This window comes from Cyclopterus lumpus, chromosome 5, assembly GCF_009769545.1.
Source record: "Cyclopterus lumpus isolate fCycLum1 chromosome 5, fCycLum1.pri, whole genome shotgun sequence".
NCBI classification, from domain to species: domain Eukaryota; kingdom Metazoa; phylum Chordata; class Actinopteri; order Perciformes; family Cyclopteridae; genus Cyclopterus; species Cyclopterus lumpus.
The window spans coordinates 847,584-872,500 of NC_046970.1; the positions used below are offsets into that span (position 1 = coordinate 847,584).

General features: G+C 48.6%; 1 protein-coding gene across 1 annotated transcript in view; it reads right to left on the minus strand.

Moving 5' to 3' along the window:
• Nucleotides 1-5,525: 5,525 nt before the first annotated feature.
• LOC117730363 (calmodulin-binding transcription activator 1-like) overlaps nt 5,526-24,917 on the minus strand; it is an 82,991-nt gene continuing 63,599 nt past the window's right edge. Inside the window, 12 exon segments of the mRNA XM_034532041.1 lie at nt 5,526-5,594; nt 5,782-5,812; nt 5,931-6,051; nt 7,049-7,187; nt 10,865-10,957; nt 11,095-11,335; nt 11,427-11,575; nt 12,042-12,568; nt 12,879-13,146; nt 13,231-13,309; nt 13,388-13,572; nt 13,660-13,808. Coding sequence (XP_034387932.1) covers nt 5,562-5,594; nt 5,782-5,812; nt 5,931-6,051; nt 7,049-7,187; nt 10,865-10,957; nt 11,095-11,335; nt 11,427-11,575; nt 12,042-12,568; nt 12,879-13,146; nt 13,231-13,309; nt 13,388-13,572; nt 13,660-13,808 — 2,015 coding nt within the window. The 3' untranslated portion in view covers nt 5,526-5,561.

Here is a 24,917-nt window from a genome sequence, read left to right on the forward strand (position 1 = left end):
AATATCATCTTTACATCATAGATGATCTCATGCTGCACACATCTAAATATCATCTTTACATCATAGATGATCTCATGCTGCACACATCTGAATATCATCTTTACATCATATATGATCTCATGGAGGCGTGCACACATCTGAATATCATCTTTACATCATAGATGATCTCATGCTGCACACATCTAAATATCATCTTTACATCATAGATGATCTCATGGAGGCGTGCACACATCTGAATATCATCTTTACATCATAGATGATCTCATGCTGCACACATCTGAATATCATCTTTACATCATATATGATCTCATGGAGGCGTGCACACATCTGAATATCATCTTTACATCATATATGATCTCATGCTGCACACATCTAAATATCATCTTTACATCATAGATGATCTCATGCTGCACACATCTAAATATCATCTTTACATCGTAGATGATCTCATGCTGCACACATCTGAATATCATCTTTACATCATATATGATCTCATGGAGGCGTGCACACATCTGAATATCATCTTTACATCATAGATGATCTCATGCTGCACACATCTAAATATCATCTTTACATCGTAGATGATCTCATGGAGGCGTGTTCACTTCTTTATCATAGATGATCTCATGCTGCACACATCTGAATATCATCTTTACATCATAGATGATCTCATGGAGGCGTGTTCACTTCTTTATCATAGATGATCTCATGCTGCACACATCTAAATATCATCTTTACATCATAGATGATCTCATGGAGGCGTGTTCACTTCTTTATCATAGATGATCTCATGCTGCACACATCTGAATATCATCTTTACATCATAGATGATCTCATGGAGGCGTGCACACATCTGAATCTCATCTTTACATCATAGATGATCTCATGCTGCACACATCTAAATATCATCTTTACATCATAGATGATCTCATGCTGCACACATCTAAATATCATCTTTACATCATAGATGATCTCATGGAGGCGTGTTCACTTCTTTATCATAGATGATCTCATGCTGCACACATCTGAATATCATCTTTACATCATAGATGATCTCATGGAGGCGTGTTCACTTCTTTATCATAGATGATCTCATGCTGCACACATCTAAATATCATCTTTACGTCGTAGATGATCTCATGCTGCACACATCTGAATATCATCTTTACATCATAGATGATCTCATGCTGCACACATCTAAATATCATCTTTACATCATAGATGATCTCATGCTGCACACATCTAAATATCATCTTTACATCGTAGATGATCTCATGCTGCACACATCTGAATATCATCTTTACATCATAGATGATCTCATGCTGCACACATCTAAATATCATCTTTACATCGTAGATGATCTCATGCTGCACACATCTGAATATCATCTTTACATCATAGATGATCTCATGCTGCACACATCTGAATATCATCTTTACATCATAGATGATCTCATGCTGCACACATCTAAATATCATCTTTACATCATAGATGATCTCATGGAGGCGTGCACACATCTGAATATCATCTTTAGGTATAAGAAGTAATGTGCAGGCTGGTGGTTCTGGAGGTAACTGGAGAACATCAAAGTGTCTCCAGCCAGCAAAGAGCAAATGAAGGTCTAACATGTATAGAAATACGATGGACCCAGATTGAGAATATGAAATAAGAAAAGCAGTAAAACATACGTACGACTTTCTCTTTAAAAAACACTACATCAATAAATACGAGGCAAAATAAATAAGTTAAAGTGCAAATTTTCTTTTTATTCTGATTTCATTTTACAGCAGAAATTATGTAAAGCATTCAGAAGACATTTTCCACATATAAGGGCAATATTCAAAACACTTTGCATGGCCTCAGCAACAAAGTATTCTTTTAAAAACATCAACAGTTCAGTGATGCTTGTGCATGCACGTTTGTAAAACAAACAAAGTAAAAACTAGGCTACGGAAAAATAAAAAAGAGGAATGAAAGTCTGAGATTGGCATGGAGAACACAACAGCAGGCAAGTGTGAGTACAGCAGGAGATGAGAGAGGTAAGACGGGTGAAGAAGGCGGCGAGGAGAGGTCGAGCCAGAGGTTATCTATAAAGGTCGACCATTCTAGCATGCAATGTGGAGTTTGGCCACGCCCCCTCAAAACAAGGCCTCATTCCTATGAGAACAGAGGCCATCTCTGTGCATGTCTACCAGCTGTCTACTATGGCATTATTTCTTAATGTTATAATTTTTTTCCTACTCTATATACTTTTTACAGTCACCGTCCTCTTCAAAAACATGGACATATTGATGGAATATCTGCAATCCGTGTGCCTACTTTCATGTGTGTGTGTATGCTGATAAGCGCAAGCATTTGCATGTTGGCCTGTGTGTATATTTGACTGTATGTATGTATGTATATATATATATATATATATATATATATATATATATATATATATATATATATATATATATAGAGTATATCTATGAGGCCAAAGCAGTGTTGTGAGTGCTGATGTGAGAGGAGGGTCAAGAGGAGGTTCTCGTGATCCATGAATGCTCCCGGCAGCGCGGCCCTAACCATGGCTGTCTCTCAGTATGATGAAAATACAGAAAACATGTCAAACACGCATAATAGAGGTCGTCCAATTGTCAATCTTTCAGTGTACTATCTTTTTCTTTTTACTTAAGAAAATTGAGGCGATGTGTGGCCGTTACCTTTTTTTATTTAAGAACTATTTGTATCAAGAATCTTGTGCGTTTAAGACAAGAGCAAGTATTTCAATAGAAACAATACGTATTACTTGCTTCCAATTTAGTTATTAATCAAACCAAATCCGATAAAATACCGGATTTGGAGATTTTCTTTTCTTGTAGAAAAAGCGATGCGAAGGCAGCTCGATGAAGCAGCACTTGCTTCCTCACAGAAGGAGACTATGAGAAGGACATGAGCGGACACGAGGTGAAGAACAACTGGAGTATCCCTAACATACACAAACACACACACGTGCACACGCACACACACGTGCACACGCTCACCAGTACATACAACTCTGTGTCAGCAACCATCACACCACACATACCATCTCCCTGTTCTTCAACCCTGAGTAAAGTCTGAGGGAGAGATTCCATTGTTCCCAAAGACACAAGCACAGGGAGAAAGAGTGTTGCTGTTTCTGAACGTGTACACGTGTGTGTGTGTGTGTGTGTGTGTGTGTGTGTGTGTGTGTGAAAAAGAAAGGAAGCTATTCGTCCTGTTGGGTTATGCTTTCCTTCAAATGCTGCACGGTGTTTCTCTTGAGGAAAGTGAGTCAGCGCTGCCTTTCACACACAGAGGAGTCTAACACTGACACAAGTGATACTGTAATTACGGTCTCATGAAGCCACACACAGCACCCACCAGGCCATGAGCATCCATTCAGCCACAGATTAGAGCTCCTAACTTAGACTCAGATCAAGCTGAACACTTTGAACACACACTTTAGGAAAATAAACAGCCTTTTGGAGGACATACAATAGATATTTCCTGATATTCGCTTGCACTTTTCTGTTATTGAGCAGGCACTTTCTAAACAGAGCTTTCCAGAAGTCTAACGTACATGTCGTATCATGATGGCAGTGACGATGAGGAGAAAAGAAGACGTAACCAAAGGAGGAGACATTCTGTTGGAGATGGAGAGCTTTGACTGGAGGCCAGGCCGGATCCTCTGGTGAGATTATGGTCTTGATAAAAGAGAGTATGTTGCTGAAGCACAACCACATCATGTAGTTTTGGGTCATCATTCATTGCATTCATATTAAAATGACCGTCGCCATTAGTATCATCTTCATACTGTGGACTCCACCCCAGAACCCGTCTCTGGTACCCAGGTTTATTGTCTGTGGATCTTACTGATATCTTTTGGGTGTTGGCTTCCCCAACATAACATATTGTTAGGCAAAATAGCATTCATAATAATTGGCACTACTGGCAAAAAGGGTTTAATTTTTGCGAGCCAAGAAACAAAAGCACAAATGTTAATGTTTTGTCTGAAAAATCTGAAGTTTCAGCTAAGTTTGTTTTCCCACTTATAATTCTAACGTTAGATTTTTCAGTTGCATGCTTTAACAAAATGTTCTTTTCAGTAACACTTATACTGGATATTCTTAAAGTGAAGCAGTTAAAATCCTCTCACAGTCCAGAGCCACTAGCGTCTTCTTTTTGCTGTTTCTTTGTCTTAAATCTCATGCACATTACTCCGTTTGTAATATCTACATTATTTACAAGCATCCTGTGTACCCAGGTCTCTGTCTTAAGTTCTCATTATGGGAGTAAAATAATTTATAATCTTAAATACAGTCCTCTTATGAAAAAGTTTCAGGGTCCTTGTATCCCCTTACCTCGTCAGTTTATATACAGGAATATGCAATAGTCCAAAATATGGATTTGATTGCCCACATGGGCTAGTATGGGGACCAATGCCCTGTATGCGACCCATGTCCTGTACAGAGTGAGCATAGAGACCCCTCAGAGTCCAGAAGAAGTCAAGGCCATGGTATGTGACTCTCCTCAAAGTTAGTTCAGAGGTTCACGCAAAGAACAAACTAACAGAGACATTTAACCATTGGGACATGTCATATTTTACCACACAAGGGGGGACAACCAGTCTCAAGCTGAACCACTCTTGAGCCAATTAAATAAATAATTAGACCCTTAAATAAATAAATTAAGTACAAAATAAAAAAAGCACCCGAAATAAGTCATTTGTCCTTACACAGTTCACATTACACAGGGCGAGGATCAGTCGATGAGGACGTAAGTGACACGACTACACATAGAAATACAAAAGAAACAACACTAAAGCAGTTTGGCAAGCATGCAGGAGCTCACGGCTCAAACATGCATCGAGTTGAACACACGGACACCACGCCAGGAGAGCAGGGTGCTGCCTCCACACAAAGTCCAAGGAACACATGAAGACATCGTTATCCAGACCCCGGCCATCAACGCCCTTACATTCAAGTGCAGTTCCTCCCCTTTGGACCGGGTGACGGACGAGTAGCTCTGTGAGTCAGAGTGAGAGTGAGAGACACTGGGGCTCTTCAGGGTGATGGAGAGGAGGAAGAAGCCAAGAAACCTTGCATGCAAATGCAACACAGAAGTGAGTTTTTTGGTTTATGTTTTCTTATTCTTTCATGGATTTCTGTTTGGATACAAAACGCAACCGGATTTGTATGTTTTCTGCATGTGGAAGGAGCTTTAATCCGGAGCACGTCCAGACGCCGCCGCGAAAGTCTGGATGTCGTGGCCGGGCGCCTCCTCGTGCTCTCTCTTCTTCTCGGCCACCATGAGGAGTGCAAAGGATGCCATGAGGTCAATGTGATGGCCTCCCAGTGAACTGTGGAGGAGGAGCTGTGGGCTCGACCCAGCAGGCTGTCTGAGCTGCCATGATGGACACCTGTCCTGTCCTCAGTCTGCCTGGGAAGAGTGGGTTTCCTTCTCGAGAGAACAGGGAGATGGGGTGAGAAAGAAGGGGGGGGGGGGAGATGGAGGGCCGGGGGGGTTGATAGCTCACAGGCTGAGGGGGCGGTGGGCTCTCAGGACCCCTGGCCCTTCTCTGCTCTCTGGCCCTGGTGGGAAAGACACACACACATTGGAGACGGAGACGTGTACTTGTGTGTACTTGTGTATACTTGTGCATGTGAGAGAGAATGGGAGGGAGGGAAGAAGAAGAGAGGGAGAGAGAGCCAAAAGGACCCCCTCTCCCTCCCTGACATGCAAACAGGAGAGAGGGAAGAAAAAAGAAAGGAAACTCACCCGCTTCAGAGGCCTGTGGTCCATCAAGGGGCTTCACAGGAACAGTAGAACAACACCAAGGATTAGCATCAATGGGGAGAGCGCATGAACGTGTGTGTGTGTGTGTGTGTGTGTGTGTGTGCAGTGGGGTGAGGAGGTGTTGGCCTCACCTGTGGCGGCATCGGAGAAGGAACCTCAGGATCTTGCGAGCAGCCTGGTTCTGTTTCTTTGTCAGGAGGATGCTGTGGAGGAAGACTCAGGAGTCAGAAGACATCTCTGCATACTTATGGCCTTTAAGTGTGTGAGAGAGTGAAGTCTCTTGTATACTTATGTCCTTCGTGTGAGAGAGAGTGAAGTCTCTTGTATACTTATGTCCTTCGTGTGAGAGAGAGTGAAGTCTCTTGTATACTTATGTCCTTCGTGTGAGAGAGAGTGACGTCTCTTGTATACTTATGTCCTTCGTGTGAGAGAGAGTGACGTCTCTTGTATACTTATGGCCTTTAAGTGTGTGAGAGAGTGAAGTCTCTTGTATACTTATGTCCTTCGTGTGAGAGAGAGTGAAGTCTCTTGTATACTTATGTCCTTCGTGTGAGAGAGAGTGAAGTCTCTTGTATACTTATGTCCTTCGTGTGTGAGAGAGTGAAGTCTCTTGTATACTTATGGCCTTTAAGTGTGAGAGAGAGTGAAGTCTCTTGTATACTTATGTCCTTTAAGTGTGTGAGAGAGTGAAGTCTCTTGTATACTTATGTCCTTTAAGTGTGTGAGAGAGTGAAGTCTCTTGTATACTTATGTCCTTTAAGTGTGTGAGAGAGTGAAGTCTCTTGTATACTTATGTCCTTTAAGTGTGTGAGAGAGTGAAGTCTCTTGTATACTTATGTCCTTCGTGTGAGAGAGAGTGAAGTCTCTTGTATACTTATGTCCTTCGTGTGAGAGAGAGTGAAGTCTCTTGTATACTTATGTCCTTCGTGTGAGAGAGAGTGACGTCTCTTGTATACTTATGGCCTTTAAGTGTGAGAGAGAGTGAAGTCTCTTGTATACTTATGTCCTTTAAGTGTGTGAGAGAGTGAAGTCTCTTGTATACTTATGTCCTTCGTGTGAGAGAGAGTGAAGTCTCTTGTATACTTATGTCCTTTAAGTGTGTGAGAGAGTGAAGTCTCTTGTATACTTATGTCCTTTAAGTGTGTGAGAGAGTGAAGTCTCTTGTATACTTATGTCCTTTAAGTGTGTGAGAGAGTGACGTCTCTTGTATACTTATGTCCTTCGTGTGAGAGAGTGAAGTACCCGAGGGAGTGTCGATAGGAGCGGTAGTATTGCTGGATGAGGACCGCTGCTCTTCGACTCTGTTGGAACTTCCTCTGCTCATGGAAACTCCGGAACCGACTCTGGATCAGGATGGCTGCCAGGGTCATCCTCTTATAAAGTGCATACTGAGAGGGAGAAGTACGCAGCGTGAACCATCCCATAAATGACGTGTACCGTTGTTGTGTTTAATCCACAGTACCATTGTATCATCATTTTGTATTTCTCAATTTTTGTAATCATTTTGTTTCCTTCTGCTATCTCAAATCGATTGATCACAGCTGGAGGGCATGTGCATCATAGTTGTGTTAATAAATTTCCATCAATCAATGTCATCAATCCCATCAGGCCGTCTCACCTGCTGTGTCTCACCTGTGTGTGTCTCACCTGTGTGTGCCTCACCTGTCTCACCTGTTTGTGTCTCACCTGCGTGTGTCTCACCTGCGTGTGTCTCACCTGCGTGTGTCTCACCTGCGTGTGTCTCACCTGCGTGTGTCTCACCTGCTTGTGTCTCTCCTGCTTGTGTCTCACCTGTCTCACCTGCTTGTGTCTCTCCTGCTTGTGTCTCACCTGTGTGTGCCTCACCTGTCTCACCTGCTTGTGTCTCACCTGTCTCTCCTGCTTGTGTCTCACCTGCTTGTGTCTCACCTGTCTCTCCTGCATGTGTCTCACCTGCTTGTGTCTCACCTGTCTCACCTGCTTGTGTCTCTCCTGCTTGTGTCTCACCTGTGTGTGTCTCACCTGTCTCTCCTGCATGTGTCTCACCTGCATGTGTCTCACCTGTCTCACCTGCTTGTGTCTCTCCTGCTTGTGTCTCACCTGTGTGTGTCTCACCTGCTTGTCTCTCACCTGTCTCACCTACGTGTGTCTGACCTGCTTGTGTTTCACCTGCGTGTGTCTCACCTGTCTCACCTGCGTGTGTCTCACCTGCCTGTCCTGCGTGTGTCTCACCTGTCTCACCTGTGTGTGTCTCTCCTGCTTGTGTCTCACCTGTCTCTCCTGTTTGTGTCTCACCTGTGTGTGTCTCACCTGTCTCACCTGCGTGTGTCTCACCTGTCTCACCTGTGTGTGCCTCACCTGCTTGTGTTTCACCTGCTTGTGTCTCACCTGCATGTGTCTCACCTGTCTCTCCTGCGTGTGTCTCTCCTGCTTGTGTCTCACCTGTCTCACCTGTGTGTGTCTCTCCTGCTTGTGTCTCACCTGTCTCACCTGCGTGTCTCTCACCTGTCTGTCCTGCGTGTGTCTCTCCTGCTTGTGTCTCACCTGTCTCACCTGCTTGTGTCTCTCCTGCTTGTGTCTCACCTGTCTCTCCTGCGTGTGTCTCACCTGTCTCTCCTGCTTGTGTCTCACCTGTCTCACCTGTGTGTGTCTCTCCTGCTTGTGTCTCACCTGTCTCACCTGCGTGTCTCTCACCTGTCTGTCCTGCGTGTGTCTCTCCTGCTTGTGTCTCACCTGTCTCACCTGTGTGTGTCTCTCCTGCTTGTGTCTCACCTGTCTCACCTGCGTGTCTCTCACCTGTCTGTCCTGCGTGTGTCTCTCCTGCTTGTGTCTCACCTGTCTCACCTGTGTGTGCCTCACCTGCTTGTGTTTCACCTGCTTGTGTCTCACCTGCATGTGTCTCACCTGTCTCTCCTGCGTGTGTCTCTCCTGCTTGTGTCTCACCTGTCTCACCTGTGTGTGTCTCTCCTGCTTGTGTCTCACCTGTCTCACCTGCGTGTCTCTCACCTGTCTGTCCTGCGTGTGTCTCTCCTGCTTGTGTCTCACCTGTCTCACCTGCTTGTGTCTCTCCTGCTTGTGTCTCACCTGTCTCTCCTGCGTGTGTCTCACCTGTCTCTCCTGCTTGTGTCTCACCTGTCTCACCTGTGTGTGTCTCTCCTGCTTGTGTCTCACCTGTCTCACCTGCGTGTCTCTCACCTGTCTGTCCTGCGTGTGTCTCTCCTGCTTGTGTCTCACCTGTCTCACCTGTGTGTGTCTCTCCTGCTTGTGTCTCACCTGTCTCACCTGCGTGTCTCTCACCTGTCTGTCCTGCGTGTGTCTCTCCTGCTTGTGTCTCACCTGTCTCACCTGCTTGTGTCTCTCCTGCTTGTGTCTCACCTGTCTCTCCTGCGTGTGTCTCACCTGTCTGTCCTGCGTGTGTCTCTCCTGCTTGTGTCTCACCTGCGTGTGTCTCACCTGCGTGTGTCTCTCCTGTGTGTGTCTCACCTGCTTGTGTCTCACCTGTCTCACCTGCGTGTGTCTAACCTGTCTCTCCTGCTTGTGTCTCAGCTGTCTCACCTGCGTGTGTCTCACCTGTGTGTGTCTCACCTGTCTCTCCTGCTTGTGTCTCAGCTGTCTCACCTGTGTGTGTCTCACCTGCGTGTGTCTCACCTGCGTGTGTCTCACCTGTCTCTCCTGCGTGTGTCTCTCCTGCTTGTGTCTCACCTGTCTCACCTGCGTGTGTCTCACCTGTCTCTCCTGCGTGTGTCTCTCCTGCTTGTGTCTCACCTGTGTGTGTCTCACCTGTCTCACCTGCTTGTGTCTCTCCTGCTTGTGTCTCACCTGTGTGTGCCTCACCTGTCTCACCTGCTTGTGTCTCACCTGTCTCTCCTGCTTGTGTCTCACCTGCTTGTGTCTCACCTGTCTCTCCTGCATGTGTCTCACCTGCTTGTGTCTCACCTGTCTCACCTGCTTGTGTCTCTCCTGCTTGTGTCTCACCTGTGTGTGTCTCACCTGTCTCTCCTGCATGTGTCTCACCTGCTTGTGTCTCACCTGTCTCACCTGCTTGTGTCTCTCCTGCTTGTGTCTCACCTGTGTGTGTCTCACCTGCTTGTCTCTCACCTGTCTCACCTACGTGTGTCTGACCTGCTTGTGTTTCACCTGCGTGTGTCTCACCTGTCTCACCTGCGTGTGTCTCACCTGCCTGTCCTGCGTGTGTCTCACCTGTCTCACCTGTGTGTGTCTCTCCTGCTTGTGTCTCACCTGTCTCACCTGTGTGTGTCTCACCTGTCTCACCTGCGTGTGTCTCACCTGTCTCACCTGTGTGTGCCTCACCTGCTTGTGTTTCACCTGCTTGTGTCTCACCTGCATGTGTCTCACCTGTCTCTCCTGCGTGTGTCTCTCCTGCTTGTGTCTCACCTGTCTCACCTGTGTGTGTCTCTCCTGCTTGTGTCTCACCTGTCTCACCTGCGTGTCTCTCACCTGTCTGTCCTGCGTGTGTCTCTCCTGCTTGTGTCTCACCTGTCTCATCTGTGTGTGTCTCTCCTGCTTGTGTCTCACCTGTCTCTCCTGCGTGTGTCTCACCTGTCTGTCCTGCGTGTGTCTCTCCTGCTTGTGTCTCACCTGCGTGTGTCTCACCTGCGTGTGTCTCTCCTGTGTGTGTCTCACCTGCTTGTGTCTCACCTGTCTCACCTGCGTGTGTCTAACCTGTCTCTCCTGCTTGTGTCTCAGCTGTCTCACCTGCGTGTGTCTCACCTGTGTGTGTCTCACCTGTCTCTCCTGCTTGTGTCTCAGCTGTCTCACCTGTGTGTGTCTCACCTGCGTGTGTCTCACCTGCGTGTGTCTCACCTGTCTCTCCTGCGTGTGTCTCTCCTGCTTGTGTCTCACCTGTCTCACCTGCGTGTGTCTCACCTGATTGTGTCTCACCTGTCTCACCTGCTTTTGTCTCACCTGTCTCACCTGTGTGTCTCACCTGTCTCACCTGTGTGTGTCTCACCTGTCTCACCTGTGTGTGTCTCACCTGTCTCACCTGCGTGTGTCTCACCTGTCTCACCTGCGTGTGTCTCACCTGTCTCTCCTACGTGTGTCTCACCTGTCTCACCTGTCTCACCTGCGTGTGTCTCACCTGTCTCACCTGCTTGTGTCTCTTGTAGCAGCGCTGGATCACTGCTGCCATCTCTCTCCGGTGTTCCTGAATGGGGCCCTGAATGGGAACATGTTCAACGGCTCATTGTCTTTTGAGCTTAAGATTGCAATAGAGATATAACCCGTATTAAAAAGCACGTGCATCAGGTTATTGGGCACACCTTATACCTTTCCAAAGAAGTGCAGCAGGTGTACCTTGTGTTTTCTGAGGGAGTGCAGAGCATGCCTGATGGTCTCGTACAGCTGCCCCTGCTCGGCCTCAGTCATGGCCAGACAGGAGTCCTTCTTCACCCTCTCTTCTTTCATAGCTGCACAGAGGAAGGAGGTCCAGTCAGGGGGGGCGGAGCGGGCTTCTTTAGCCGGTGGACTCGGCGGGTCCTCAGGCCCTGAGAGAGGTGGTCTGGGGCTCGGCGTCTGGGACTTGGAGTATAGAAACCTGGATGGAAGCAGGGAGGAAAGCAAACGTTGAATACTAAGAAAGACGTTTTGATGAGTGAGGTAAAGGAACCAGGACTTCCTGGACTCACCTCTCCACCTCCCCGAGGTAGCCAGACAGTAACTTGACATCACCACTGAGCCCCACCTTCCTGCAGCCGGCTTCAGGCTCCAGGTCCTCTTGCTTCAGCCGACAAGTCGAAGCCTCCATGATGTGGTCAGCGAGCATCGTGATGTCCATCTGCACGACACGCAGAGCAGACGTCACGCACACATTTATATTCACGCCCGCTGTCCTCAAAGTAATATCTTTCATTTGGGCATTTGTTTTAATTCCTAAATGATACTCAAGGCGAGGACTACTTTTTAGACATTTAGGTGAGAAATGTACAAGTCTGTGCATCAGCATATGTATGTTTATGTGTATGTTTGTGTGTGTATATTAGTGTGTGTCTGCTTGTGTGGAAGAAGACACAATGTAGACAAAGTATATAAATAGTATATAAAGTATACAATATATATCCTTATCTGTCATAACCTCATCATGGGAGTTTCCTCTTATTCACACTGAGGGTCAAAGTGTTGTTTTCATAAATTTTTGTATGCATTGTTTCATGTATGTTATCACAAGCACGCTGTACACATTGTCCATTACATCCAGTACAGCAGGTTTGGGTGAAGGAACCAGATCAGAAGGGCCCCCCTACCTGCAGGTCCTCTGTGTTCTCCTGATAGGTCAGCAGCTCTGACTCTTCCCCCCTGTCGGACAGCACCCTTTGGCGCAGATGAACGGCCAGTCGTTCTTTTCCTAGGATCCTCCTGGCTAGGCTACGCTGGCCCAGAGTCGGTCTCAGACTCCACCTGGTGCCCCTCCCGGACCCCCCTATCCTGGCCTGCAGGTGGGAGAATGGAGCGCCGGAGAGCTGAGGCCGATCTGGGCTGGAGCTAGCAGGAGGTGTGTTCTGACAGCTGAGGTTGGAGGGTTGATTTAGTGGGGTGTTGGGGAGGAGAGAGCATGGAGGGTTAGGACTACGGGACAAGTGGAGGAGGGTGGAGAGAGGGTGGGGGGTTGAGTTAGCTAGCTGTTGCTGGGTGTCGGGGCTGGGTTTGAGTCTCTTGGCTGGGGGCGGGCCTCCCTGTTCTCCTTGGGTTCCCTGCTGGGCTCTGTGTCCGGTTTGGTTCCAGCTGGGGTTCTGGTTATCTGGCTGGCTCTCCGTCCTGGCTCTCCTCAGCTCTGGGGGAACAGAGATGCTGGACGATAAGATTCCTGCTTCAGTGGATATTTTAACTTATTAAAATGTCAAATAAAAGATATGTTACCCACTCCGACCTAGAACTAGACAGCGATAATGTGTTTTTATTTCAGACTGTCCATTAAGAGGTGTATAGAATATCCAGAGTTACTGGAAAGACACATGGCTGTTAAGTTTTTCAAAAGAATAGTTTAACATTTGGGAAATATTCTTAGTGGCTTTGACTGATGTCAGTCTCACGTCTTTGGAGCTACGACCAGCAGCCTTTAAAGTGAGACAACTGGTTCCCACCTGAGCGAGGGGTTGGCGTGGGGCTGTTGCTCATCCCGCTGGTCTGGGACTCTCCTCTCCACCGGTCCATCCACGTGTCGGCAGGCGGGCCCTGAGCGTGAGGGGTCTGCTGCAGCTGCTCTAAGAGCTCAGCCAATCGAGTGTGGCCCCGGGATCGGGCGATGTTGAGCGGCAGGCGGCCCAACGAATCCGGAATATTCAGAGCTCTGGGGTCCCACTGATAAAGCACCAACGCTGCCTCGGTGTGGCCCAGAGCACAGGCCCACATCTGGGGAGGCCACAGAGAAAGATCACACACGGGAAAGAAAGACACACTCAAGCCCACTCTGAAATACTGATATTCATTACTCACCAAAGGAGTACAGGAGAAGTGGTCTACGTTGAGGGGATCCACCTCTAGCTCCAGGTCAATACTGTCGGCATGCTTTGTGCTGCAGAGCAAAAAAACCACACGAGTGAGATGAGCTGTCGGTCTTCTCCACGGTGCGTTGTGATTGTGCGTCGCTCACCGCCAGCGAATGAGGGTCTGAATGAGGCCCGCGTAGCCCTGAGCTGCAGCCAGGTGCAGTAAGGTCATCCCTCTGGAGTTCTTGCTGTGAACCAGCTGGTTAGAGGAAGCCCAGCAGGGCTGAGACATCATCTTCTCACAAACCACCACCACGCGACCCTCGAACGAGCCTTGATCGGTAGAGATCTGGAGGATCAGAGGCACACAGATGTTTGTCTGTGGACTCTTGTGGAAAGGCCTGACAGACTGGTTCAAACTCCTTTTCTGCTTTACTTGAGACTGCTGGTCAGTAGCTGCGCCTCCCTCCGGTCCTCCACCCTTGGTTGCCATGGTTTCCGAGCTGAGGTTCTGATTGGTTATCTCGGCCATCCTCTGTTCCATCTGCTCCAGCCGCTCCAGAATGGACATCCTGAACTGGGTATCTAGAGGAATGACATATAGAGGTGTAAACATTGGCTACTTGTTTGTTTCAGCAAATCAATATCATGTTTTAGTAACTTCAAAAGGCTTCGGCGGAAAGCTCTTCTGTGAGGCGTTCAATACTGCAGGATAAATCAGGACTGCAATCAATAAAACCCCTTTCCAACAATGGGAACCAAGAACACTGTGTGTGCGTGTGTGTGCGTGTGCGTGTGCGTGTGCGTGTGTGTGCGTGTGCGTGTGTGTGCGTGTGCGTGTGTGCGTGTGTGTGAGATCAAACAACACGTTTTGTTTCATGGCGGTGTTTATGACCCTTTGTTCCTGCTGCAGTGTTGCTGCAGTTTATTATGTCATCACACCTGCTGCTCTCTCACTCGTCTCTCTCTTTTTCTCTCCTCTCATGTCACTCCCATCTTTCTTTCTTTCTGTCTGCCGCACACACACTGGGCTGAGAGGGTGGAGCCACAAGAGTCAACGGAGGCGCAGGCTCCTCCCCCTCCACTCCACCAATCGGAAGGAGATGAACTGCTTTTTTAAACAGGAATCCAAACACTCCACTCTTTGAACAGCTGTTCACCTGTTCACCTGTTCACCTGTCACACACCAACACATCACACAAAAAGGAGAAGCACACTGGATTTCTGGTCACATGATAAGCATGTTATGCTTGCAGATGTGCATTTTAAAACAGAAAAGGCTGATTGAGAGGACTTCTTTGGTGGTTAATTATAATAACTTAAGTAACAAATACATTCAAATATAATTATAAAGTTGAATCATATTCACTGATTTTCAGAAATTAAATAGTGATGAAATAGTCATTTGATTAACCTCCTATATTGACAACGGAATTTTAAATATTTTGTAATGAATTTACTGTGCTTTAATGTCATTTTACATTTTACAATTAACTTATCTAAATCATGTTCCTTGAGCATAAAAAGCTTCTGCTGAAGGATACAAGAAACTCCTTTAAAAGTATTTTTAGGATTTAATCCAAAACCGTTGCATGTAATTATGTGCTAACTAATAGCTTTTGTAACCACATCATTTAAATGCAAATGAAATTCATTATTGTATTAACTGTTTTTCAGTGTATTAATTAAGTAAATGGATTAAAATGTAGCAGAAGAAAGCTGCATGAATATTCAGCTTCTATATTCCTGCTCTTGAATGCCAATGCAGCTGCTCTCAACGTGTGTTTATGATGACTTAGTTGTACTGGAGTGGTTTATTATCCAATAAATGAAGCTCTGCACAAACTTTCACTGCCAACAACAACAACAAGTTTGAAGTGACAACAACTTTGAGAACAGATGGCTGCATTAAAACAACAGTAACAATGTGTGTTGTTGTTACACTACATTTAATTTAAATATAAATAATGTTTCCGTTTATATTTTACCATGTATATTCTAAAACATTATACATATTAAACGTTCTACTAAAACTATGATGAAGGTTTAAAATAACTAGTAAAAATAAGTTCACAAAACTAGTGGTGTTATTACTAAATTAAAGTGTGTTTGCATTAAATATAGCAGATGTCATGTCCAAGAAACGGTGTTGAGTTAATCAGTTTGTCTTGTGTCCATGTTGTCTCGTGATTTCCGGTTTTATTTTGAAAGTCAACTCCTCTTGTTCCTCCCCCTGGGTGTTCCTCTGATCTGATTGGCTGCCTCGCCCCTGATTGTTTCCACCTGTGCCCTTACCTGTGTATATATTGTCTGTCTTTGTCCTGGGCCAGAGAACCAGCCCTTTCCATGCAATGCACCAGTTACCAGGTCATGTTATTTAGTTATTTAGTTACTTTGTTCCTATTTGCCCAGTTTAGTTTCTTTGCTACTTTGTTCATGTTGATTTTCTGTTTGTTTGTTCCAGTTTATTAAACGGCGATTTTTTGTTGTAGCTTTCCCTCGAGTCGTGAGTTTGGAGTCCTTGTTCGGTCGTGACAGCAGATTCTTTTTGAATGAAAAGTGCTTTATAAATAAAATGCATTATTATTAAATTTCAAGTCATTTTATGTTGAATCAATAGTTCAACACCGGCCCAACAACAGGCCCATGGGGTCAACAACAGTCCCATGGGGGGGTCAACAACAGGCCCATGGGGCCAATAACAGTCCCATGGGGGGGTCAACAACAGTCCCATGGGGGGGTCAACAACAGGCCCATGGGGCCAATAACAGGCCCAACAACAGGCCCATGGGGTCAACAACAGTCCCATGGGGGGGTCAACAACAGTCCCATGGGGGGGTCAACAACAGTCCCATGGGGGGGTCAACAACAGGCCCATGGGGCCAATAACAGGCCCAACAACAGGCCCATGGGGTCAACAACAGTCCCATGGGGGGGTCAACAACAGTCCCATGGGGGGGTCAACAACAGTCCCATGGGGGGGTCAACAACAGGCCCATGGGGCCAATAACAGGCCCAACAACAGGCCCATGGGGTCAACAACAGTCCCATGGGGGGGTCAACAACAGTCCCATGGGGGGGTCAACAACAGGCCCATGGGGGGTCAACAACAGGCCCATGGGGTCAACAACAGGCCCATGGGGGGTCAACAACAGGCCCAACAACAGGCCCATGGGGTCAACAACAGGCCCATGGGGGGTCAACAACAGGCCCAACAACAGACCCATGGGGGGTCAACAACAGGCCCAACAACAGGCCCATGGGGTCAACAACAGGCCCATGGGGGGTCAACAACAGGCCCAACAACAGGCCCATGGGGGGGTCAACAACAGGCCCATGGGGGGTCAACAACAGGCCCATGGGGGGTCAACAACAGGCCCATGGGGGGTCAACAACAGGCCCAATAACAGGCCCAACAACAGGCCCATGGGGGGTCAACAACAGGCCTGCCCCCCATGTTGTCTGCCTTCCTTCACTTGTTCTTGGGGAGCTGTCCACTCCAGGTGGTGCTGAAAGGTACCCGCTTCAAGCCAGCAGCCTCTCAAGCGCCTTTTAGCTGCAACACCTCGCGAGCCAACAACGCTATCTCAGATATTATAGTGCACATATTTCACTGACTGGCATCTAGAAACAACACACGTTACAACACAGACCGAGAAGTTTTAAAGTTTAAAATGAAATAACTACGAACCCGAACTGAGAGTCTCTCTATCTGCTGCTGCTTTGTTCCTGTGTCTTCAACCCGGTAGAGAGAGAGAGAGAGAGACCACATTGATAGAGAGAGAGACCACATTGATACACACAGAGAGAGAGAGAGAGAGACCACATTGATACACAGAGAGAGAGAGACCACATTGATACACAGAGAGAGAGAGAGAGACCACATTGATAGAGCGAGAGACCACATTGATACAGAGAGAGAGAGAGAGAGACCACATTGATACACAGAGAGAGAGAGAGAGACCACATTGATACACACAGAGAGAGAGAGAGAGAGACCACATTGATACACAGAGAGAGAGAGACCACATTGATACACAGAGAGAGAGAGAGAGACCACATTGATAGAGCGAGAGACCACATTGATACAGAGAGAGAGAGAGAGAGACCACATTGATACACAGAGAGAGAGAGAGAGACCACATTGATACAGAGAGAGAGAGAGACGCACATTGATAGAGAGAGAGAGACCACATTGATAGAGAGAGAGAGAGAGAGAGAGAGAGACCACATTGATACACAGAGAGAGAGAGAGAGAGACCACATTGATAGAGAGAGAGACCACATTGATACACACAGAGAGAGAGAGAGAGAGACCACATTGATACACAGAGAGAGAGAGACCACATTGATACACAGAGAGAGAGAGAGAGACCACATTGATAGAGCGAGAGACCACATTGATACAGAGAGAGAGAGAGAGAGACCACATTGATACACACAGAGAGAGAGAGAGAGAGAGACCACATTGATAGAGAGAGAGACCACATTGATACACACAGAGAGAGAGAGAGAGAGAGACCACATTGATACACAGAGAGAGAGAGAGAGAGAGCGAGAGACCACATTGATACAGAGAGAGAGAGAGAGAGAGAGCGAGAGACCACATTGATACACAGAGAGAGAGAGAGAGAGAGCGAGAGACCACATTGATACAGAGAGAGAGAGAGACGCACATTGATAGAGAGAGAGAGACCACATTGATAGAGAGAGAGAGAGAGAGAGAGAGAGAGACCACATTGATACACAGAGAGAGAGAGAGAGAGACCACATTGATAGAGAGAGAGAGAGAGAGAGAGAGAGAGAGACCACATTGATACACAGAGAGAGAGAGAGAGACCACATTGATAGAGCGAGAGACCACATTGATACAGAGAGAGAGAGACCACATTGATACAGAGAGAGAGAGAGAGACCACATTGATACAGAGAGAGAGAGAGAGAGAGACCACATTGATACAGAGAGAGAGAGAGAGAGACCACATTGATACACACAGAGAGAGAGAGAGAGAGAGACCACATTGATAGAGAGAGAGACCACATTGATACACACAGAGAGAGAGAGAGAGAGAGACCACATTGATACACAGAGAGAGAGAGAGAGAGAGCGAGAGACCACATTGATACAGAGAGAGAGAGAGAGAGAGAGCGAGAGACCACATTGATACACAGAGAGAGAGAGAGAGAGAGCGAGAGACCACATTGATACAGAGAGAGAGAGAGACGCACATTGATAGAGAGAGAGAGACCACATTGATAGAGAGAGAGAGAGAGAGAGAGAGAGAGACCACATTGATACACAGAGAGAGAGAGAGAGAGACCACATTGATAGAGAGAGAGAGAGAGAGAGAGAGAGAGACCACATTGATACACAGAGAGAGAGAGAGAGACCACATTGATAGAGCGAGAGACCACATTGATACAGAGAGAGAGAGACCACATTGATACAGAGAGAGAGAGAGAGACCACATTGATACAGAGAGAGAGAGAGAGAGAGACCACATTGATAGAGAGAGAGACCACATTGATAGAGAGAGAGACCACATTGATACAGAGAGAGAGAGAGAGACCACATTGATAGAGCGAGAGACCACATTGATACAGAGAGAGAGAGAGACGCACATTGATAGAGAGAGAGAGAGACCACATTGATAGAGAGAGAGAGAGAGAGACCACATTGATAGAGAGAGAGAGAGAGAGAGACCACATTGATAGAGAGAGAGACAACATTGATACAGAGAGAGAGAGAGAGACCACATTGATAGAGCGAGAGACCACATTGATACAGAGAGAGAGAGACAACATTGATAGAGAGAGAGACCACATTGATACAGAGAGAGAGAGAGAGACCACATTGATACAGAGAGAGAGAGAGAGACCACATTGATACAGAGAGAGAGAGAGAGAGACCACATTGATAGAGAGAGAGACCACATTGATAGAGAGAGAGACCACATTGATACAGAGAGAGAGAGAGAGACCACATTGATAGAGCGAGAGACCACATTGATACAGAGAGAGAGAGAGACGCACATTGATAGAGAGAGAGAGAGACCACATTGATAGAGAGAGAGAGAGAGAGACCACATTGATAGAGAGAGAGAGAGAGAGAGACCACATTGATAGAGAGAGAGACAACATTGATACAGAGAGAGAGAGAGAGACCACATTGATAGAGCGAGAGACCACATTGATACAGAGAGAGAGAGAGAGACCACATTGATACACAGAGAGAGAGAGAGAGACCACATTGATAGAGAGAGAGAGAGAGACCACATTGATACAGAGAGAGAGAGACCACATTGATACAGAGAGAGAGAGAGAGACCACATTGATAGAGAGAGAGACCACATTGATACAGAGAGAGAGAGAGAGACCACATTGATAGAGCGAGAGACCACATTGATACAGAGAGAGAGAGACCACATTGATACAGAGAGAGAGAGAGAGACCACATTGATAGAGAGAGAGAGAGAGACCACATTGATACAGAGAGAGAGAGACCACATTGATACAGAGAGAGAGAGAGAGACCACATTGATACAGAGAGAGAGAGAGAGAGAGACCACATTGATAGAGAGAGAGACCACATTGATAGAGAGAGAGACCACATTGATACAGAGAGAGAGAGAGAGACCACATTGATAGAGCGAGAGACCACATTGATACAGAGAGAGAGAGAGAGACCACATTGATACACAGAGAGAGAGAGAGAGAGACCACATTGATAGAGAGAGAGAGAGAGAGAGAGACCACATTGATAGAGCGAGAGAGAGAGAGAGAGACCACATTGATAGAGCGAGAGACCACATTGATACAGAGAGAGAGAGAGACGCACATTGATAGAGAGAGAGAGAGACCACATTGATAGAGAGAGAGAGAGAGAGACCACATTGATAGAGAGAGAGACCACATTGATACAGAGAGAGAGAGAGAGACCACATTGATACAGAGAGAGAGAGAGAGACCACATTGATAGAGAGAGAGACCACATTGATAGAGAGAGAGACCACATTGATAGAGAGAGAGAGAGAGAGAGAGAGAGCATCACCTTGTGTCTATAGAGCTTCCAACCCGACTCTCTCTCTCTTGTCATCGGCTCATCAATAAACTAAATGTGACAAAGTCTCGTGATGCGATGAACATGATTAATTAAAGTCTCGTGATGACGCTCGTGTCTATTTTTATCCCAGATGAGCCTCTGATGAACATTTGAGGCCAAACAAAGGACCCCACAAGCAGAGCGCGTCCAACAGCCCAAACACAGCACGCAGCCTTGATGTCCTCCAGCAAGCAGCCGCAGTGCCGCATTGCGCAACGCAGAGACGGGGGCGCCCACAGAGGAGCCCCCGTGTTTCATCAGGAGGTACCCCCCCCCCCATGTGTGTGTTTCATCAGGAGGTATCCCCCCCCATGTGTGTGTGTTTCATCAGGAGGTATCCCCCCCCCCATGTGTGTGTGTTTCATCAGGAGGTATCCCCCCCCCATGTGTGTGTTTCATCAGGAGGTATCCCCCCCCCCCGTGTGTGTGTTTCATCAGGAGGTATCCCCCCCCCATGTGTGTGTTTCATCAGGAGGTATCCCCCCCCCCATATGTGTGTTTCATCAGGAGGTATCCCCCCCCCCCATGTGTGTGTTTCATCAGGAGGTATCCCCCCCCCCATGTGTGTGTGTTTCATCAGGAGGTATCCCCCCCCATGTGTGTGTGTTTCATCAGGAGGTATCCCCCCCCATGTGTGTGTGTTTCATCAGGAGGTATCCCCCCCCCCCTTGTGTGTGTTTCATCAGGAGGTATCCCCCCCCATGTGTGTGTGTTTCATCAGGAGGTATCCCCCCCCCCCCATGTGTGTGTTTCATCAGGAGGTATCCCCCCCCCTTGTGTGTGTTTCATCAGGAGGTATCCCCCCCCCGTGTGTGTGTTTCATCAGGAGGTATCCCCCCCCCCCCCATGTGTGTGTTTCATCAGGAGGTATCCCCCCCCGTGTGTGTGTTTCATCAGGAGGTATCCCCCCCCCATGTGTGTGTGTTTCATCAGGAGGTATCCCCCCCCCCCATGTGTGTGTTTCATCAGGAGGTATCCCCCCCCCATGTGTGTGTTTCATCAGGAGGTATCCCCCCCCCCATGTGTGTGTTTCATCAGGAGGTATCCCCCCCCCCCATGTGTGTGTTTCATCAGGAGGTATCCCCCCCCCCCCATGTGTGTGTTTCATCAGGAGGTATCCCCCCCCCCATGTGTGTGTGTTTCATCAGGAGGTATCCCCCCCCCCCCATGTGTGTGTTTCATCAGGAGGTATCCCCCCCCCCCATATGTGTGTTTCATCAGGAGGTATCCCCCCCCCCCATGTGTGTGTTTCATCAGGAGGTATCCCCCCCCCCATGTGTGTGTGTTTCATCAGGAGGTATCCCCCCCCCCCATGTGTGTGTTTCATCAGGAGGTATCCCCCCCCCCATATGTGTGTTTCATCAGGAGGTATCCCCCCCCCATGTGTGTGTTTCATCAGGAGGTTTCCCCCCCCCCCCCCCATGTGTGTGTTTCATCAGGAGGTATCCCCCCCCCATGTGTGTGTTTCATCAGGAGGTATCCCCCCCCCCCATGTGTGTGTGTTTCATCAGGAGGTATCCCCCCCCCCCCCATATGTGTGTTTCATCAGGAGGTATCCCCCTCCATGTGTGTGTGTTTCATCAGGAGGTATCCCCCCCCCCCAGGTGTGTGTTTCATCAGGAGGTATCCCCCCCCCCCATGTGTGTGTTTCATCAGGAGGTATCCCCCCCCCATGTGTGTGTGTTTCATCAGGAGGTATCCCCCCCCTCCCCCATGTGTGTGTTTCATCAGGAGGTATCCCCCCCCCAGGTGGGTGTTTCATCAGGAGGTATCCCCCCCCCCCCGTGTGTGTGTTTCATCAGGAGGTATCCCCCCCCCCCCCTTTGTGTGTTTCATCAGGAGGTACCCCCCCCCCGTGTGTGTGTTTCATCAGGAGGTATCCCCCCCCCCCCATGTGTGTGTTTCATCAGGAGGTATCCCCCCCCCATGTGTGTGTTTCATCAGAGGTATCCCCCCCCCCCCATATGTGTGTGTTTCATCAGGAGGTATCCCCCCCCCGTGTGTGTGTTTCATCAGGAGGTATCCCCCCCCCCCATGTGTGTGTTTCATCAGGAGGTACCCCCCCCCCATGTGTGTGTTTCATCAGGAGGTATCCCCCCCCCGTGTGTGTGTTTCATCAGGAGGTATCCCCCCCCATGTGTGTGTTTCATCAGGAGGTAATCCCCCCCCCCATGTGTGTGTTTCATCAGGAGGTATCCCCCCCCCCCCCATGTGTGTGTTTCATCAGGAGGTATCCCCCCCCCATGTGTGTGTTTCATCAGGAGGTATCCCCCCCCCCCATGTGTGTGTGTTTCATCAGGAGGTATCCCCCCCCCCCCCCATGTGTGTGTTTCATCAGGAGGTATCCCCCTCCCATGTGTGTGTTTTTCATCAGGAGGTATCCCCCCCCCCATGTGTGTGTTTCATCAGGAGGTATCCCCCCCCCCCCATGTGTGTGTTTCATCAGGAGGTATCCCCCCCCCATGTGTGTGTGTTTCATCAGGAGGTATCCCCCCCCCCCATGTGTGTGTTTCATCAGGAGGTATCCCCCCCCCAGTGTGTGTTTCATCAGGAGGTATCCCCCCCCCCCCATGTGTGTGTGTTTCATCAGGAGGTATCCCCCCCCCCATGTGTGTGTTTCATCAGGAGGTATCCCCCCCCCCATGTGTGTGTTTCATCAGGAGGTATCCCCCCCCCCCCAGTGTGTGTGTTTCATCAGGAGGTATCCCCCCCCCCCCATGTGTGTGTTTCATCAGGAGGTATCCCCCCCCCCGTGTGTGTGTTTCATCAGGAGGTATCCCCCCCCCCCCATGTGTGTGTTTCATCAGGAGGTATCCCCCCCCCATGTGTGTGTTTCATCAGGAGGTATCCCCCCCCCCCCATATGTGTGTGTTCATCAGGAGGTATCCCCCCCCCATGTGTGTGTGTTTCATCAGGAGGGTATCCCCCCCCCCATGTGTGTGTGTTTCATCAGGAGGTATCCCCCCCCCCCATGTGTGTGTTTCATCAGGAGGGTATCCCCCCCCCATGTGTGTGTGTTTCATCAGGAGGTATCCCCCCCCCCCATGTGTGTGTTTCATCAGGAGGTATCCCCCCCCCCTGTGTGTGTTTCATCAGGAGGTATCCCCCCCCATGTGTGTGTGTTTCATCAGGAGGTATCCCCCCCCCCCCTGTGTGTGTTTCATCAGGAGGTATCCCCCCCCCATGTGTGTGTTTCATCAGGAGGTATCCCCCCCCCCCATGTGTGTGTGTTTCATCAGGAGGTATCCCCCCCCCATGTGTGTGTTTCATCAGGAGGTATCCCCCCTCCCCCATGTGTGTGTTTCATCAGGAGGTATCCCCCCCCCCATGTGTGTGTTTCATCAGGAGGTACCCCCCCCCCCATGTGTGTGTTTCATCAGGAGGTATCCCCCCCCCCCATGTGTGTGTTTCATCAGGAGGTATCCCCCCCCCCATGTGTGTGTTTCATCAGGAGGTATCCCCCCCCCCATGTGTGTGTTTCATCAGGAGGTATCCCCCCCCCATGTGTGTGTGTTTCATCAGGAGGTATCCCCCCCCTCCCCCCTGTGTGTGTTTCATCAGGAGGTATCCCCCTCCATGTGTGTGTGTTTCATCAGGAGGTATCCCCCCCCTCCCCCATGTGTGTGTTTCATCAGGAGGTATCCCCCCCCCATGTGTGTGTTTCATCAGGAGGTATCCCCCCCCCCCCGTGTGTGTGTTTCATCAGGAGGTATCCCCCCCCCCCCATATGTGTGTTTCATCAGGAGGTACCCCCCCCCCGTGTGTGTGGTTTCATCAGGAGGTATCCCCCCCCCCCCATGTGTGTGTTTCATCAGGAGGTATCCCCCCCCTCCCCCATGTGTGTGTTTCATCAGGAGGTATCCCCCCCCCGTGTGTGTGTTTCATCAGGAGGTATCCCCCCCCCCATGTGTGTGTTTCATCAGGAGGTATCCCCCCCCATGTGTGTGTTTCATCAGGAGGTATCCCCCCCCCCCATATGTGTGTTTCATCAGGAGGTATCCCCCCCCCCGTGTGTGTGTTTCATCAGGAGGTATCCCCCCCCCCCATATGTGTGTTTCATCAGGAGGTATCCCCCCCCCGTGTGTGTGTTTCATCAGGAGGTATCCCCCCCCCCCCCATGTGTGTGTTTCATCAGGAGGTATCCCCCCCCCCATGTGTGTGTTTCATCAGGAGGTATCCCCCCCCCCCCATGTGTGTGTGTTTCATCAGGAGGTATCCCCCTCCATGTGTGTGTGTTTCATCAGGAGGTATCCCCCCCCCCCCCATGTGTGTGTTTCATCAGGAGGTATCCCCCCCCCGTGTGTGTTTCATCAGGAGGTATCCCCCCCCATGTGTGTGTGTTTCATCAGGAGGTATCCCCCCCCCCCATGTGTGTGTTTCATCAGGAGGTATCCCCCCCCATGTGTGTGTTTCTTCAGGAGGTATCCCCCCCCATGTGTGTGTGTTTCATCAGGAGGTATCCCCCCCCCCCATGTGTGTGTTTCATCAGGAGGTATCCCCCCCCATGTGTGTGTTTCATCAGGAGGTATCCCCCCCCATGTGTGTGTTTCATCAGGAGGTATCCCCCCCCCCCCATGTGTGTGTTTCATCAGG